At 31.5% G+C, this 18,576-nt stretch overlaps 1 protein-coding gene across 4 annotated transcripts in view; it reads left to right on the top strand.

Annotated features, from left to right (window-relative positions):
* Positions 1-15,489, top strand: part of LOC134229229 (hepatic leukemia factor-like) — a 49,816-nt gene extending 34,327 nt beyond the window's left edge. For 2 of the 4 annotated variants that reach the window (XM_062710937.1, XM_062710934.1), the window contains one exon: positions 11,869-15,489. In XM_062710937.1, coding sequence (XP_062566921.1) covers positions 11,869-12,188 — 320 coding nt within the window. In that variant the 3' untranslated portion in view covers positions 12,189-15,489. Of the gene's footprint in view, positions 1-6,407; positions 7,985-11,868 lie in introns of those variants that run through there. The other 2 variants (XM_062710936.1, XM_062710935.1) reach the window with 2 other exon arrangements.
* The last annotated feature ends 3,087 nt before the right edge of the window (positions 15,490-18,576 follow it).

Raw genomic sequence — 18,576 nt, 5'->3', positions numbered from 1 at the left:
TATAATATGTACCTAAAGACCGGTATTTAGGTCTACGTATCACGCAACAAAAAAATTTATTTGACTAGCATAATAACATTTATGAACTACCATAAATAGTAAGACATATTTTGTAGGCTTATCTTTATATTCATTTTCATGAACCAGAACTAGGGAATTTTTACTTCTATTGGGTAAGGGATTAAGGTTCAATTTTCAATTGGGACATCGTTGTTTTACTGGACTAATGCTATCAATGGGTAATAATTTTTGCATAAAAAAATTCTTCTTCTATAAATTTAATAAGATTTAGTAACATTTTCATATTAAAGGATTAAACAAATTAAAAACTTAATGTTATCAAGATTTCATTTCAGCTCAGTATTTTGTAGAATTATTGTCTTCCTTATTGTGAAACAATTAAAACACCAGTTGTGAATATCAGAAGTTGTATCTTAAAGGTATTACCAGACCATCCAAGTAATACACCTGGAATCTAATGAATCTTACTAAAGATTACCAGAGGCAATGCATATGATACATCATAAATGTCACGTAGAAATCACCTTATTACAAGGAAATCACCTATTAGAATAACAAAGATTAAAGTTGGCTAGTATGCCTGACCACCCCATTTTTGTCCTTTATATGGTTTTCCAAATACAGATCATTTACACTTACCTGCCCTTGATTCAACATTATGTATGTATGCAAGGCAGAGCTAACATATCATAAAAATGAATATAAAACTGGATGAATTAATCAATGACATATAATTGTATTTAAAAATATGAGATCTCTATTTTCCATATTCCTATTTATTCTAAATGGCACATTACTAAAACCAGAAAATGTGTAGTTATCTTTTTTTTAAAAAGATATTACATATTTAATTTTAAGTAAAAGATAGCTGATAAGCTCATCACCTAACATCAGTTCTAAAATTCCAGATCAATGTTGAATAATTCATTGTGAGTATGTGACTTCAATTTTCATGTTGCACTTAGTTACAATATTATTAAAATATCAATGCTGATCAGCGATTTTTTGTATTATCAAGAAATTTGTATTAAAATTAGCCAAGAATTGTTGTCATACCAGTAACTTTACAAAATGTTGTTTCAAATGAAATATATAGCGCAAAAATAAAATTATCTTCCTTTTTGGCACACATCTGTATGTTATTTACAAAGGTTTAAAATGTATGAGCTACGTCCATGTAAGTAAAGAATATTTTAAATTGATGGATGACTATTTAACATGTTCGAGCACAGTGTCTTAGTTAGCACAAAACATGCCACCTATATGTAACATGACAGAATTTTGTATTCACAAAATTACATGAGGAAAGATATCACATGGTGAATTTTAATATTCAACATGTCACAGCCCTTGGTTACAACAGAGAGATCGAGTGAAAGAAGAAGCAGTTTTTTCTCTTTTAAACTATAAGCGCATGTCTATTCATCTTCTAACACTTATGCAAATACACAACTACTGTTAAAAGGAGAACAACAGACAATCTTGCGCACTCTCTACCATCGGCTCATACATTCACCTCTGTCGTTGGCTCGCGTATATCACAGTGATAAACACAAGAAATAGTGCATTTGTTTTAATTCATCATAATTCAATTTCTATGGTTATGTCTGGGTTTTGAGGTAGCTATTTACTAAATAAATCCAGAACTATTATTTTAATTTGAAAAAATCCTGCAAATATTACGTTTTATACGGTATGTCAAAAATCTTGACGTGAGCCCATTGCAGAAGTGTCTGAGAGAGGAACGAACGACAACTCTGCATGGGAGATTGAATCTTGCGCTGACTTTATATGTATAAAGTCAGTAAAAAAGTGGGCATCCTCAGTATCATATGGAGATTGAAGAATTTGTGATGACCCCAGCCTTTAAGAAAACAGATTCATACATCGTTAAATAATACATACTTTTATTTATTGTAATTAAGTAAAGTTGTAGAAAAGGTGTTGATCATTTCTGCAATTAAATGAAGAATGTCTGTTTTGAAAGTTTATTTTCATGCAAATTTCGCATATTCTTAAGTGCAATCATCCTTTGCATCATAATATACCTGTGACATTGCCTGCAGAGAATGTTAAAAACTTATGACAACAATTTCATCCACTTGTTTGTACAAGATACTGTATTACATATACTAGCCTATAAGTCCGATTTTTTTAGGGGGGGAGTGAAATTTTGGTCCAAAACTCATCCATGTCCAACTTATAGATGAGTCATTGAAAGATTGATATTTTTTCTGGATGACCAAAGGCAGTATTTTATTAACCATCCTGCAGTTTATTGTTAAAAACAGTCTTAATATATTAAAGCATTTATTTATTCTAGGATTATGCATAAAGTGCTTACTAAAAATCAGGTTAACAAGCACATCATTAAATTGATTTAAAATTGTCAACCAAATCTGGCAAAAAGTTGTAACGACTAAAACCAGGTAAGCGGGGCAGTGTCAAATACCTCCAAAATAAATATACAAAAAAATTAATGTTGTCAAATCAGACAATTCTTAATAACCAGTTACTTGTTTAATCTTCTGATCGAGTACCCAGTTCTCGGAAGAATTTTTCGTAAAGTTTCCATATCTATTATTTATATCTAATTCTTTACACATCAGTACTGTACGTAGTAGTAATAAACAAATAAATTGTATATGAACATTATTTACAATACACACATACACACAATATTTTCGAAGAATTCTGATTTAAGATGAAAGAAAATAATTTGAAAAAGTAATTTGACACATGAAGAAGACAAATAAATATATATTTGAGGAATCACTGTCTAGTTAGTAGAGTATGCCAGGGCTTCAACAATAGTTGGAAACATGGGATAATTTGCGTAATGGGCGAAGCCCGTTAACAGGCATAAATTATCCCACGTTTTCAACTATCGTTAATGTCCCTGGCATATTCAACTAACTAGACAGTAATTTCTTATATTTTTCATTTCAATGTCATCACCCTAAAATTTGTCCACCCTACGTGAAGAAAAATGACGCCGTAGAATAATGACCCCTTGTGGATTAAAGTTGAAATTTTTAGGGGGCAAAAAAAAAAAGAAAGAAAGAAACGTATTGGCCAATTAAAATACTCACCTGAGCTAAATTGGGAATAAATTGATGATATTTTGATCTCATTAAATTATACGATTATTGTTACTTTAAGGTCAGTGCGATGATTCAGAATCTAAAGAAGTAAAAGATTTATCGAGCCCAAAGGGCTAGGTTAACATTGTTTTTCTATGGTTAAAATTTGTTTTACGCATGGATTTAGGAAGATGTATATAATGTAAATATGGCCTTGAATGACCACTGCTATAAATAATCTCAAATATCAACTGCAATGAAGTAGATAGAAACACTTAAGGACAGATGATACAAACAAAGAAAGGATGCCTGGATTGGTATATATTTTTTGGCCTAATTTCATTGCAAATGATGAAAATAATAAATTCCTAGAATATAAAGAAATTGTAAACCTTCTGTGATGTTCAAAAGTCTGCCCTTCTGAAACCATCCTTATTAATCTATACAAATATTTTTCACTTCAAATTCCATTTTTGTGAAAATTTGAATAAAAAGTTTAAAACTACGCAGTGAAAGTTATTCATGTTACTCATTTAAACATGACCCAAGTTGTTATTTTCAAATTTTTTTTATGAAAGTTTGTATCATCTGTCCTTAATTTTGATGTACCGTATAATCCCTATTTACTGCCCCTGCCCCTGAAAGCGCCCCCTTAGGTCTATTTCAATTGTCAGGAAATAAGGGCCCCCTGTACAGTGATTAAAATTATCTAGAAAGACTAGAATCGTATCAAAAGTCTGCAAAAATTTGAAGGAATGAAAATGAAACTTGTTTATTATCCAATTTTTTGGTGGAAAATGATTCATTTAGCAAATTTTGGGTGGATTATCTTCATTTGAAGTAAAGTTAGACATTATTTTGGAGATTCTTTGAATTTATTTTTTTTTTTTAGGTATTTTTTGAAGTTTAGATATGATATTAAATATTACAAAGAGAATACCAAAATAACCGCCCCCTTTTTGCAATTTTCTAAGTGTCCAGGGCGGTTAATAGGGATTATACGGTAAATTATAAAATATAAATAATTTTCATGCTCATCATTTTGCTTTGATTGACTGCATGCTTAACAGCCTTTAGAAGAGTCATCTTTGTTGATATAGTCTGAAAGCAATAAATTAAATTCTGAATGTTCATTCAGCTGTCAAACACAGCAGATGATGACATTGTTTAATGCTGATTTAAAACTAGTACTTATTATTCGTTAAGTAAACTGGATTTCTCATGATTATCGAAAACAAAAGTAGAGATGCAATATAGCTTTTATAGACGATGTCAAACATTTCATCTAATTCTAGAATGCTACATTTCCTTTTTCTTGGCAGTGATGTGGACAAAATTTATCATTCCCAATGTAGTCACTGAGTTTTATGTATATATTCAATGGTACAAAAAAAAGTGTTTAATTGTGTGCTTCTGGGTCAAATCATGCGATATCTAATGAGATTTTATGAGGAGTGGCTTCAAAATGGATACCCAAGCGAACCAAAAATACTTATCACAAAACATTTGTAGAAAAGCGGTAGGAGGGAGATGAATTGAAAAAGCGGTAGACTCCCGCTTAAATGGGTAGAGTTAACATGTATGCCATATGGGAGGCAGGGGGGTATCATTTATTGAGCTCAGTGCTCACTGCAAAGTACCTGTAGTTTTACTTTTTCTTGATATTGCTTAATATTGAAGAATTTAACAAGTTAATTATCTTAGATTATTTTAAAATGGTAAGCTCAGTTGGTAGAGCCCTCATTCCATGATCAGAGGAGTGTGGGGTTTTTCATTGTGGGGTTGGGAGGGGGGTTATTAATAAATAAGACATACTGCTTCTTAAATTATTTTTTCAAATGATACAATCATATTTCTAAGAATATATCTCTTTTAAAAAAATATTCAACTCATTTGAAATAAATTTGAATATAGTGAAAATTGCAGAAACTTAAGCTTAATATATCAATATACATAAGAACATATATTATTCTTATATTGTATGTTCTGTAATATACACTTGAGTAATCCCATTATGACATACACCCCCCCCCCCTCCCCCAACACACACACATACACACATATTTACAAATAATAATTAATATCCATAAGGGTTAGATGATTTAGAAAACATAACAAACAATTAATTTTGAAAGTCAGATATTTTTTGATGAATGAAGATGGAGCAATTCATTTATACTTTGATCATCAATGTCTTAGACCATTTCTGATTGAAAATTAGTGAAGCTTTTACCCACACCACCTTTTACTAAATCCAGCAACATGCTTGCATGCATCTCTATAGTCTTAGAATTTTCTTGAGAGATTTTTTTTTTTTTAAATAAACAAAAATAAAAATCAGTCAAAATTTAACAAAAGTATTGAAATGGAATATCATAGGCAGATTAGGCTATTTTTTATTTTTATTGATTTATTTGCAAGATCTAGATATCTTAACTCCTTTAAACCCTTACATGGCATGTACGCATTTCTATGCATTTGACTTGAAAAACGAGTATAGTGTGAAAAAACATTCATAACTTTGTTAATACTGCAAATATCAGAATAAATCTTGCACTGTTTAAAAAGAGAAAATATTTACGATAAAATAATATACAGAATTTTTTTTTATTGGTTGTACCAGTTTTTTGCTGCCTTGAGTTAAACTTTGTGCACTATTTGAGCAATTTTGCCATTATAGATATCAATGCAGGGGTAACGTTATATGTAAAAATGCTAAATTCTGATGATTACCTCCTAACCCCACCCTATCCCCCCAAAATACTTAAAATTGGTTTGTAAAAATGTACAACATGCTCATAATTTTCAACTCAACAATAAAAATATTTTCTAATATATTTAACTAAGCAAAAAAACTAGAATGAAACTCATTCTTGAATAAATGGAAATTCCAGCATTATTAAGGTGTATTTCATTGCCATGGCAACTGAAATGATATTTTAATAATCATTTTTAGAAACTACACAATACCTACTTTCAGAATACATATACATTGGTATCAACAAAAACTACAAGAAATACTAAAAAAAATGCATTGAAATCTTAATATCAATTTGTCTAGAAATGCTTAAAATCTTTGCCATGGAAGGGGTTAAATTTTGGCTGGCTGAAATAAATCTATGCAGCAGTCATAAATTTTAGATACCATAAATTATCTTTTTTTTTTATTCAAAAGTCATGAAGCAGAAAAATCCATAAAAAACAAAAACAAGCAAAACTACAATTGACTTATTTATTTTGAAAAATGTATAAAGGCAGTCAAGCTAGTGTTTGGGATTGACCCTTTTTTCCTATACCTATTCTTAATATTAAAATTTTTTACAACTCTTTAGGGTCATTTGTAATCTTTGTTGATCAATTAAGTATTACTGTGATGTCTCTTTAGCGATAAGATATATATGAATATATTATGTAATGTTTATGATTGACATATTGGGAGGTGGAATATAAGTATATGTCTTCTAGGTGCATATTTGTTCAGTAAACAAGTGATAGTTATGTGTGAATTTTAGTACTGCTCAGTACTACTGTTTGTAATTTGGAAGATAAATGTTAATCCATTGTAATGGTGAATAAGTGCATCTGCTGGGCAGTTGGGAGATAATCCAGTGTATTGACTTCATTGTGACATGTTTCCTGATCAGTGTCTGAGAAATTGAAGGAGGATGTAGTTTCTAGGATGTAATGGCCATGTTGACGACAGCTGTGACTAGTTAGAGGACTGATGTAGAGGAAGTGGTCACTATGATGTAATGAAAAGTGGGCAGGTAGATCGACAGCCTGAGGTCAGTGTACAGCAGATCACAGGCCAATCAGCTATTGGCTGTCAGGTACCCAGGAAGTGACCAGCCAATATTTTTTGAAGTTAAGATAGATTCTTGCACCTACATAATCCTCAGGCTATGTCATGTTTCTACCTTGGGTTTATATTTTTTTTTTCCTCAGTCAAGATCATGTGATTATACATGGAATTCATTTAAAGCATGTGTACAGTACTTTTGGTTAGTATTACTGGTTGTGATCTCCTGTTATGGAAGAGAGACTCCAGCTTTAAAAAGAAGTGATTTTTTCCCTAGCTTCTCTGTCCACAATTGTATGGTGGATTATAACAGTTTACAGATTTCTTATGTCACAGAGTTCTTATACTTACCCAAGAGATATTAGTGGTGGCATTGTTGTCTGTCAGAGACATTACATCATTTTTATTGGCTGTTACCTGTTACTGACCATAGAACAGGAATTTTACAGATATTGATGTAATAGATTTATTTCTTACTTTTTTGGAAAAGGATTATGAAGAATTAACGGGAACTGTTACTTAAGACTGCAGTTGGCTTTTGTAATACATCACAGATTTAGCTCAATGATTTGCAGAGGTCCAATTATTCAAAAAGGAAAAGGAGGTGATTCTTCATGAAAAAGTAAAACTTTTTAGTGGAATTGATTCATAAAGTTTGCATTCTTGAAGTCTGCTTACTGGTGTTATTAGTGAATGGCTTCATATGGTAATAACCCATGCTTTGATAGTAACAAACTTGGACGTGAAAGTCCAGGTAGCTATAACCAATATTTTTGTGATCCAAATAAATCCTCTGAATCTCGACTCCCTAAATTAAATCTGGAGGGAGGCTACGGAAAGCTAGGCATGGAGCCTAACTTTGGTGATTCGTATATGGTAGATGGACTTGGTGGTAGTGGTTATTTGCCATCAGGAGGAATACCTCAAGGACACTGCTCTTCAACAGGCCCCTCCATGGTAGGGGGACCCTCCATGAGTCATGGTTACATGGGACAAAATACAGGATTACATACAAACAATTATCAGTCAGGACCTATGTCATCCAGTTATCTAAATCCTTACATGCAGTTTCAAGGCTTAGGTAATGCGAGTCATTTTCTACTTATATATACCCTTGTGTTGACATATTGTCTGTTGTTTATCCTGTTCTTTAGATTTATTTAGTCAATCTGCATGCTTTTCAAGGATTTTTTTCTATAACTGTGATTTATCTATAACTGATAATTGCCTTTTTTTTTTAAATATGTAAGTCCGCTTTATAAAGTTTTCTTTTTAAGAAAACACACACACACACAAACCATAACAGATTATATGAATTGTATTTGTCAAGCATTATTTAAATTTCCATAAATGATGTAAAATGTGTATTTTTCAAAAAACATTTATCAAACATTTATAATTGTACAGTCACTGATATGCAGATTGTCATGATCTATGGGGTATTGTTTGAAAGTTGGAAGTAACCACAGTGTAATGTACATGGATTTTTGAACCAGACATGCAAACCAGACAGTAACTATTATCACAATTTGGCAATACCCCAGTTGAACTTGAAAGTAGACAAACATTATATAAGACAATAGTATTATTCCAACCTGTCCAGCCTTGTGTTATAGGGTGTCAATGGTGGGTCCTATTCTTTTGTTGTTCTCATAGCTTTACAGTTGTATATATGATGTAATCTTACCCACTTCTGTGTTTATTCATCTGGGAAGAAATTGATTTCTTATTTTAATTCTTTTTTAATGAGGTACTGAAATCAAAATCCCCAATAAAACCACCTGTAATAGAAATTCAATATTTAAAAAAAAAAACCACTTAATTATGCATAGACAAAAGTATTATTATGTCTAAATAACATTAGGATAAATTTCTGTTAATTATTATTCTGAAAATAATTCTAAAAAAGGTATGTGCAATTTAGTTCATATTTATGTTTAAAGTAATTTTTGAATTATTTTTTAGTATTTTTATGGGAATTAAAAAAACTTTTTTTTTACTCTGTCAATTTTGATTAATTGGAATTTATGTAAGAGGATGGAAGTTAACAAAATCCTCACATGAATATCATTACCCAGTAAATGTTAACAAGTGCTATTAAAAAATATATCAGTTTTATATTTAAATAATATGGTGCATGATTTGTGAAAAGTATAGATCGAAAAACATTTTAGCAATATTTTAAAAATATGAAGCTTGTAATGAATTCTGCTTGTCAAGGGAACTGTGATCTCTCCTTCTACATTTAAAACATTTAGAAATATTTGAAAGGTTTACACATTAGAAAAATTAAAACTATCTTTGCAACTTCTTATACATATACAGTTACAGCTACATTGTGACAAATTCAATTTTTCAGAAACCAATCTAAACAGCTAATATTGATCAATATTAATAATCAACTAGTTTGTTTACCTCTGATTATCTTATTTACCCGGTAATTATGGGTTTGTATGTTGCTTTCTGACGTTTCTATGTTGGTTTCCCTTTGTGTAGGATCTTGTTCTTCCTTTGTGATTAATATTTTCATCATAATATGTAATAATTATCATTTTATAATTGGATGATCAAAAATCTGTGCATGCAAACATTCATCAAAATTTGATTAATTTTGATAGTACAACTTATAAAAACAAGACACTTTATAGCAAAGTGGTATTGAAAATTATTAAAGAGAAACATGCAAGAGAAAGGGAAGATATGCATGTGGATAAATATATATAAACTAAAAAGGAGTACCAAAAAGTAATGTCATAACTACGTTAATTACATTTTTCAATATACAACTAAGGTGTTTTTATCTTTATATTTTAAAGAGTATTTTATATCATTCGAAAAAGATTTTAAAGCAAAAATTGAAATGGATAATGATTTTAAAACAGTTTTGACATTTCTTATGGAGCAAGCCTTGAACATGGTCAACATAAAATGTTAATTGAATAAACCATAAAAGATTACATTGCTAACATGGTACAATAATGAGTGCATTTCCGCTGGAGATACAGAGTAAGGATTTAACCTTATTTTGTCTTGGGCTTGAATCCTACTGCGGGACATGAAGACCGGTCCTTTGTGACGTCACAGTATATGTGCTGGCACAAAAAAGATCCCTCACTAATCCTTGGCCCTAATGCCAAGTATAGATCTAAATTTGCAGCCATATACTGGCAAGTGGTGGCATCTCAATATGTGGGGAAAATTCCAAAAGGGATAATAAACAAATAATAGAATTCTAAACATTTATGAAAAAACATTAAAAGGATTACAAACAATGAATATGTTACTTTAGGTTTCATTCACTGGGTTTTAAGGTAGTTCAAAGTTGATGTCACTCATATATCACAGAAGAAAAAAGAAAATGCAGTTTTCAAATCTCATTTCACTAGTGCTTTTTGGATTTATGTACACCGATCCTCTTCAGTTTTGCATACATTTTAACTGATGTGTACACAAGGATGTGTACGTTTTTTTTTTTAATATGAAAAAAATTATCTAAATTATACATTTTAGTAAGATTTTTCTCAAGTGAAATGTTTATTTTATCACACTTGTTAATCTAGTGATCTACAAGTTGAAACTTATGGCAAGCACTTAGAAATGTAGAATGGTATGATGACTTGTATGTTTGTCAGAGGTAGAGCATTTGATGAAGTACAGGTTGATGAGAGTTAAATCATAGCGTTAATGTACAACATGTACCTAGTGATCTTATCATAAGTAGGAGAATCTGTTGATATTGCACACAGCCAGTAATGTGATGAGCTCCTCAGTAGGCAGAGCCTTAGTTTTATGCTTATTGAGTATCCTGATGCATAATAGACTAATTTTGATAAGTACTTTGTGATTGATTGGTTTAATTTACCCTAAATGCAGATTCTTTATCTTCTTAGAGCATCACTAATATTATTAAGCACTAATGATTAACATTTACTATGTTCATTGGTAAATGCTCTTTTTATAATTGATGCTATTTATTTGCCTTTATTTGGCTGGAATATGTAATGTAGGATTACTTTTGATGCATGCATATAAATGTGACTTGAGAGGGAAAAAATACTGAACTATTTGTTCTGTATATCAGCTTGCCATTTTCCATGTCAAAATATAATGAAAGAAGTGGGATTATGAGAGTATATGGAAATAAAATAACTAGTATATATATTGGTGGCAATAAGACTCTTTTTTTCTGTGTAATATTAATAATATTATTAAGGTAGACAAAAAAAGCAACATATGCTAGACCTCAATGAATTCCATATTGTCATTAACAGTTAATTACCTGACAATTATGCCCTGTTCACATGGAGAGTTTTATTTGAATTAAATGTAAGTTACTGTGAATTATATTTGAACAGCGTTCACAGGAAGAATTTAATGCTGTTTAGTTTGATTTGAATTAGTTAAATACTGCGCATTGAATTACTCTGTATTATACCTCCGTGAGAATGCTAAGTGAAGCTAATACGAATTAAATTCTGATGCAAGCTTAAGGGCAGATTTAAGTTATATGCTACATATCAATGGTCAGTTACAGTTATCTATGCTATTTTTGAGTGAAAAACAAAGGAAGATGTTGTTATAATCACTTACATGTGTAAACACTTTATTGGCATGTCATATGGATTTGCTCTGCATATGTGACATGCTTTGAAAAAAGATGTCAATAGCCTTACTGCAGCTAGGAATCAAAATTTCATTCCCATTAATTTACTTCGCATTAGTTGTTGTGTGAATGCAATTTAATTCGCATAAGTTTACTCATTACTTCACATTAGTTTACTTCACATTAAATTACTGCGAATTAAACTCTGCATGTGAACAAACCCAGGGCATTAATTTACCTCACCCTGCATTTGTAGAATTGCCATTATTTTAGTAATAAAACCCTATAAGCGCCATTCTTTGTGTGCTCTTTCCCTGTGCTGTATATATGGTTCTCAATGTGCTTTATTTTTGTGCTTCCAGCAGCTGCAGCAGCATCAGCATCTTCACCAACTCTAGCCCGTGCTCTAGCAGCAGTGCAGCAGACACAGAAGCGACCACGCAGTGAGAAAAAACCCATTCCTAATGAACAGAAGGATGGCAAGTACTTTGAACGCCGAAAGAGAAATAATTTGGCTGCTAAGAAGTCGAGGGATGCCCGTAAAGCAAGAGAAGATGAAATTGCTATTCGTGCCAGTTTTCTGGAAAAAGAAAATGCCATCTTACGAGCCCAAGTAGGGACTTTGAGGGAAGAGGCAAACTCTTTAAAACAACTCCTCCTACAAAAGAGGGCAAGGCCATGATCTTTGAGAAAAATCCAACATGTCCAGCCGGTGTTTAATTTTTCTATATACTTTTTTTGTTATTTAAATTTATTTTGCAATAAAGTTTAATTATTGTAACACTAGAATTTTTTAAACAACATTGCAATTTCAATCATCTTTGAAAAACTTTTTTTTTCAAAGCCGGTGTCAGTTGTTAAAAGTTATATAAATGTGTGGTACATGTGTGATTATTTTTAGAGTATCCATGTATAATTTTTATAATGAAGACTTAAGGACATATGCAACATACCTTACCTACTTAAAATTTTTCAAGATAATCTTAATTTAAGATCATAGTGTCATCAGATGTTCATAGACAAAAAATCAGCATGCACTACCAGGGGTTTTGAAAGATATCATTTGATGAATATTCTTGGGTAATTCAAAGAAAAATATATAAAAAATACTTAACATATATTCTAGATGTTTCTTTTATCCAAAATTGTTTTAGAAGAAGTGTTAAATGTACACCATATATAGACATTAAAATGTAGAACACAGTTCCTACAAGAATTGGAACTCGTCATTTCCATAGAAAAAGACAAAGTTCAAACTATGTTACATATGTCCTTAAGGAGCTCATTTATTTGTTTGTATTGCCTCTACCTTTTATGGAAAAAAACATTGTGCATGTATGTTTTACAAGCACACACTTACATTTTACTTATACAGTGTAATATACAAATATGTATTTCATAAAAATATATCGTAATTTTTAGTCACTCATGTATTGAGATGTTTAAAACACACATACCCTTAAGATTTACATGCACATACATGTATATATGATCACACTATTGATGCATTACATATTGATCAGAAATTGAGATGAGGAGTCAAGTCTTTCAAGTTATGAGAAAGGAGAATAAAATCAAATTTATGTGCATGTATAAACATGTTCCTATAAATAAATACACAAGTACCTATGAAATAATGTAATCACTTAACAGATGAAATGATCTGAAACATTTTGAAAGATATAGAATTTGTTATTGTGCAATGATCATCCGGTGAAAACTGTTGTTTTGAAATACTCTACAAATTACATGTATTGATAATTTGTAATCCATTGAAGACAAAGTATTCTTATCATTAAACCAGTTTTTCTTCTTGTAAAGATTTGATTACCGTATGTTACATTTTTATTTCTTTGTTCTGCAGCCTTCTTTTTATTGACCTAGCTCTTTTGAACTAGTCAGTTTGTTATGTACTCATAAGCATACACTCTAATATAAATGGTAAAATGAAATGTTGGGAGACGGTTTAAATTTTGTTTAGATATATGTATATAATTATATACATAGTTATATCCTAATAGTGCTTATAGTTTCAGTGCTGGAACTTGATAAACGTTTGGTATGTTTAGAAATTTATATAAAAGGAAAAATTTGAAAGAATTTCTCCCTCAATAATATATGTCTAGACTGATTTAATTTTCTGATTCAATTTGATCAGTAAAACTTTTTTTCCAACTCCAACATTCTTTTTACAATGATCTCCATAAATGGCAGCAGATTTGATACATTAAACTAATACATATCAAATTTTACAATCTACATTTAATTGCTTACGTTACTGAGAAGGTGCTTTTTATGTTTTCTTTGGATTTTGGCATTATGCACAAATGATCAACATTTTTCATTGAAATGAATTTTCATTCTGGCAAATTTTCATTCTGGCATTCCTTTTTTTTTTTTTTTTTTTTTTTTATACATATTTCTGTAGTTTTAGTAGAGTGAAAAATCAGGAATGTGAAAAGAAGCTAAGATTTTAGATGTACATGTTTGTAATGATTTTTTTTCTTAAAAATTATGTTCTTTTTTGTTTTACTAGCCGAGTTTTTAGATGTAGATGCTGATAAGAACCTTGAATATTGATCATGTTACATTATACCTACTAGGTTATCTCAGGGAAATAATATATAACTTAGGGTTGTCAATTTGTTCAATTTTAGTAACCAGTTACTTGCTTGCATTCTGGTTGAATGCTTGAGTACATGGTCATCAAGTAAGAAAGATAATCATATTCTAATCCTATCTTTATATACTGTTTGTTCATTTGATAGACCATAATTTCAGGACCTAAATGTAAATACAGTCATGTATGATAAATGTTCAGATTTGATTTAATGAAAGACACTATTTTTTAAATTTCAGTGTTCATATTCTTGACCATTTGCAAAAGCATATAAACCATAATACTAGTAACTCTGTCAAATAGGAACCAGAATACATGTATAACATTATTTTGCTGTGTGGAGAAATTTAAAATTATAATAATTATTGTTTTACTGGTATTATTTTGATATAACTATGATTGATATGATATACTGTTTGTCCCACCTAGTAAGTAAATTCAGTCTCACATACAAGAAATGGACATTTTGTACATTTAGAATCTCCTGTTTATTTAGAATATTCCCAGATTCGCTACTAAATGAATGAAAGAGACCATGCTATATTTTATTGAATTTATTTGCACTTTGATTTCCAGTTAGGAGACATATTCCTTGCTGTAAAATGGGCAGTCACTGACTAAGGTGCTAATTGTCAAAACTTAGTTGGCCTTATAGCCACGCAAGGCAATTGTGATAACCATATAATGATCTTTGAAAGTAAAACATGCTTCAAAAAATTCAAGAAATATTGCATGGTTTTATTATTTTTCAAGTACTCAAATACTGATTTTAGCATTCAGTGCTTAGGCCTTTTGATGAGCACTTGACTAACTGATTTCTTGATGACAACCAATGATAATATACAACTTAATATTTTTATCTGAAATAAAACATTTTCTTTATCAGTATGAGTGATTCTAATATACTGAATTGGCCTCTGCAGTGTTAATTTGGTTATGTCTTATGATGCTGAAGTTACAGTAACTAATGGTTGTCAGTAAGTTTGCATCAAGGATGGTGTATTTGATTCTCAGAGGAGCCATAGTCACTGATATATATATTTTTTATTACGAGGGTCGTTCAATAAATAATGCAACATGTCTTCAATAAATATGAAAAAGTACATAATACATATTATACTTCTGTTAAAATGTTTCCCATATAAAGTTCAGAAGGTAAAATAGCTATCTTTTATGGTTCACGCATAGCAAAGCTATACCCCGGGGTATAGTTTTTGCTATCCACCCTCGGAAAATTTTCATGCCATTTTTGCCTCCAATTTTGATTACCAGCGTTAAATCTATCGACTGGTGATGTCATAATGACTTCAGTAGCATTGTGACGTCATCAGAATTTCAAATTATTCTTGCAGTATTATCGTACTCCAAAAAAATTCAAACCGCAGAAATTATATTATACGTCAGTATAATAAAACGCTTATCCACTGGGTGTGAGTGGGATAGCTCTTTTAACAAACCCTTGACAGAAACTATTACCCTCGGGCAATAGTTCTCTGTCGCGGGTTTGATAAAAGAACTATCCCACTCACACCCAGTGGATAAGTGTATATTATTAATAGTTTCAATCCTTCAAAGCATTCCCTGTTACCCTTTACACATGCATCATGTCCTTGTATCCATGCAAAGAAAACCTCAGCATACTCTTCTTTAGGGATGCCCCAAAGGCACCGACGTATATCATTTCCCATGACAATCTAACATCGGTACCTCGAATTACCCAAATGCCCCTGATTTACCGAAGTGCCCCTAGAAATAACCGAAATACCCCCTAAAACTACTGAAATGCCCCTTTGAAACTTAAATACTGTAAAAGTACTATTTTCCGCGTGGTATTAATGTACGCTTTGTACGCGGTCACAAACTTTCCGCGGAAATTTGTCCAAGTGTACTTAATATAAATATAAGGGATATAGTGACAATCTAGAAAATCCGCATAATTTTCTACCCGCGGATTAAACAGAAATGAGAATTCCGCGGAATTATGACCCCGTGGAAAAAAGTACGTCTACAGTACTTTGATTTTTTTGAAAGGTAGTGAGTTTATTATATATATATTTTAAAATTGATTTTTCTCAAGATGTATTTTAGAGAAAATGAGTTTTATGTACTTTTTATAAATGAAAAAAATTCTGTAAAAAATATGTTGATCAATAAAATTTAGTTTTTATGGTTATTCTGTGAGTTTAAAAATATACGAAAGGGTAAAACAAAATTTGCTGTGCTAGGTATGAAAACGACTTGGGAAAAAATTCTTAAAACTTGTGAAATGATTATTTTAAAAATCAGTATAAATTACATTTTAATCCCTGGACAGTTTTCAGCTTACCTGAGCCGAAGGCTCAAGTGAGCTTTTTAGCTCTTCTGAGCCAAAGGCTCAGAGCTAATGCTATGGCCATTTGTGCGTCATGCGGTGTGCGTTAACTTTTTAGAATATGGGCCATAACTCAAGAACCCCTTGGCCAATTATTGTCAAATTTGTCACAGAGTATCCTTGGTCCAAGGGCTACCATTTATACTAAAATTAGGGGTGGGACCCTAAAACAAGGGGAGATAATCACGAAAATAAAACCAAAAGTACTGGTTGCTAAAAGATCTTCTTCTCCAGAACCACCAGGCAGATTTTCACCAAATTTACATACAAGGGTCGGGATATGTTGAAGATTAAAAATTTGTTCAAGGCATGACCCTGGGGCAAAGGGCGTGGTCTCAAGGTCACTTTCAAATTTGACCAAAATTTACACTTGTTAAAAACGTTGATATTTTGCTTACTATAAAGACTAGGATCATCAAATCTTGTAAGTTGATGTATCTCAGGACTTGACATCATGTTAATACAAAAGTAGGTCACGGTGACCTACTTTTTAAATTTTACGGGCTTTTGTTTTCAAATTGATTTGGAGGCATATTTTGGACACATTAAGGCCTGTGATCATAAAACTGTCAGTTGGTGCATTGGGTCTACAAACAACATCAACTTAAAAGTAGGTCATTGTGACCTACTTTTTGAATTTTATGGCTTATCTATTCTAAAACATTTAATCCCATTATTTCAGACATCAAGAGGTTTAGAATCACCAAATCTTGTAAGCTGATGCATCTAGAGGCCTTTAAACATATTTATCAAAAAGTAGGTCACTGTGACCTACTTTTTGAACTTCGTTGTTATCAAATTGTTTAAAAGGCATATTTTGAATACTATTAGACCTATGATCATCAAATTTTGTCAGTTGATGCATCTTTGGTCCTCAGAAAATGTCGACCACAAAGTAGGTCACTGTGACCTACTTTTGACATTTTATGGCTAGATTTAAGTATCTCGGGTACTAATTGGCTTAGAATCATTAAGATTTGTCAGATGATGCATCTTGGGTTTTCAGAGATTAACAACCAAAAAGTAGGTCACAGTGACCTACTTTTGACATTTTATGGCTATATTTTAGTATCTCAGGTACTTATTGGCTTAGAATCATCAAACTTTGTCGTTCGATGCATCTTGGGTTTTCGGAGCATGTCGACCAAAAAGTAGGTCACAGTGACCTATTTTTGACATTTTATGGCTAGTTTTAGGTATCTCAGGTACTAATTGGTTTAGAATCTTCAAATTTTGTCATTTGATGCATCTTAGGTTTTCAGAGCATGTTGACCAAAAAGTAGGTCAGGGTGACCCACTTTTGAATATCTCAGGTACTGATTGGCTTAGAATCATCAAACTTTGTCAGTAGATGCATCTTGGGTTTTCGGAGAATGTCGACTAAAAAATAGGTCAAAAAGTAGGTCACAGTGACCTACTTTTGTCATTTTATGGCTATATTTAGGTATTTCAGGTACTTATTGGTTTAAAATGTCATAAGCTAATAGATATTAAGGTACTAGTAAGCATTTCAAGTGTATCCCTTATTTTTTACCTTGACCTTTCCTTTGACCATGACTTCACTTTTATCCATTTGTGTTTAAGTCAGTTTTGAAGAAACCATTTATGATATTTTTCCAACTTTATATGGTGAAACATACTGATGAGAGCTTTTCAACTGCATTAACAGTTTTTTTACCTTGGCATTTCCTTTGACCTTGACCTCACTTTAATGAAATTAGTGTCAAACTTTATATGCTGATACATACTTATGTAAGCAATTCAACTACATTACTATTCAAGATATTCTGATCAAATTTTCATGTTGCTTTACTAATATACCCTCGGCGGGGCATTCATGTTCCTATGGACATATTTCTAGTCAAAAATATTTCACCATAGAACAAACTTTCTTAAACACCCCTTAGTTACCCTGTTTGCTGGAATCTGTGCCTTTTAACCAAACTTTAGATTCCAGTAGTGATTGTAGTGTGCAATGAATCTTGTTGGCACCTATAAAAGGCATTTTTAGCTCACCTGGATGAAGTCGAGATGAGCTTATGCTATACCTCGGTGTTGGCGTCGGCATCCCAGGTTAAA

This window comes from Saccostrea cucullata, unplaced genomic scaffold, assembly GCF_032062105.1.
Source record: "Saccostrea cucullata isolate Sc308-1 unplaced genomic scaffold, CSIRO_AGI_Scuc_v1 ctg526, whole genome shotgun sequence".
Taxonomy (NCBI): Eukaryota; Metazoa; Mollusca; class Bivalvia; order Ostreida; family Ostreidae; genus Saccostrea; species Saccostrea cuccullata.
The sequence above is the reverse complement of the archived record's forward strand: the minus strand, read 5'-3'. Positions and strand labels throughout refer to the sequence as shown.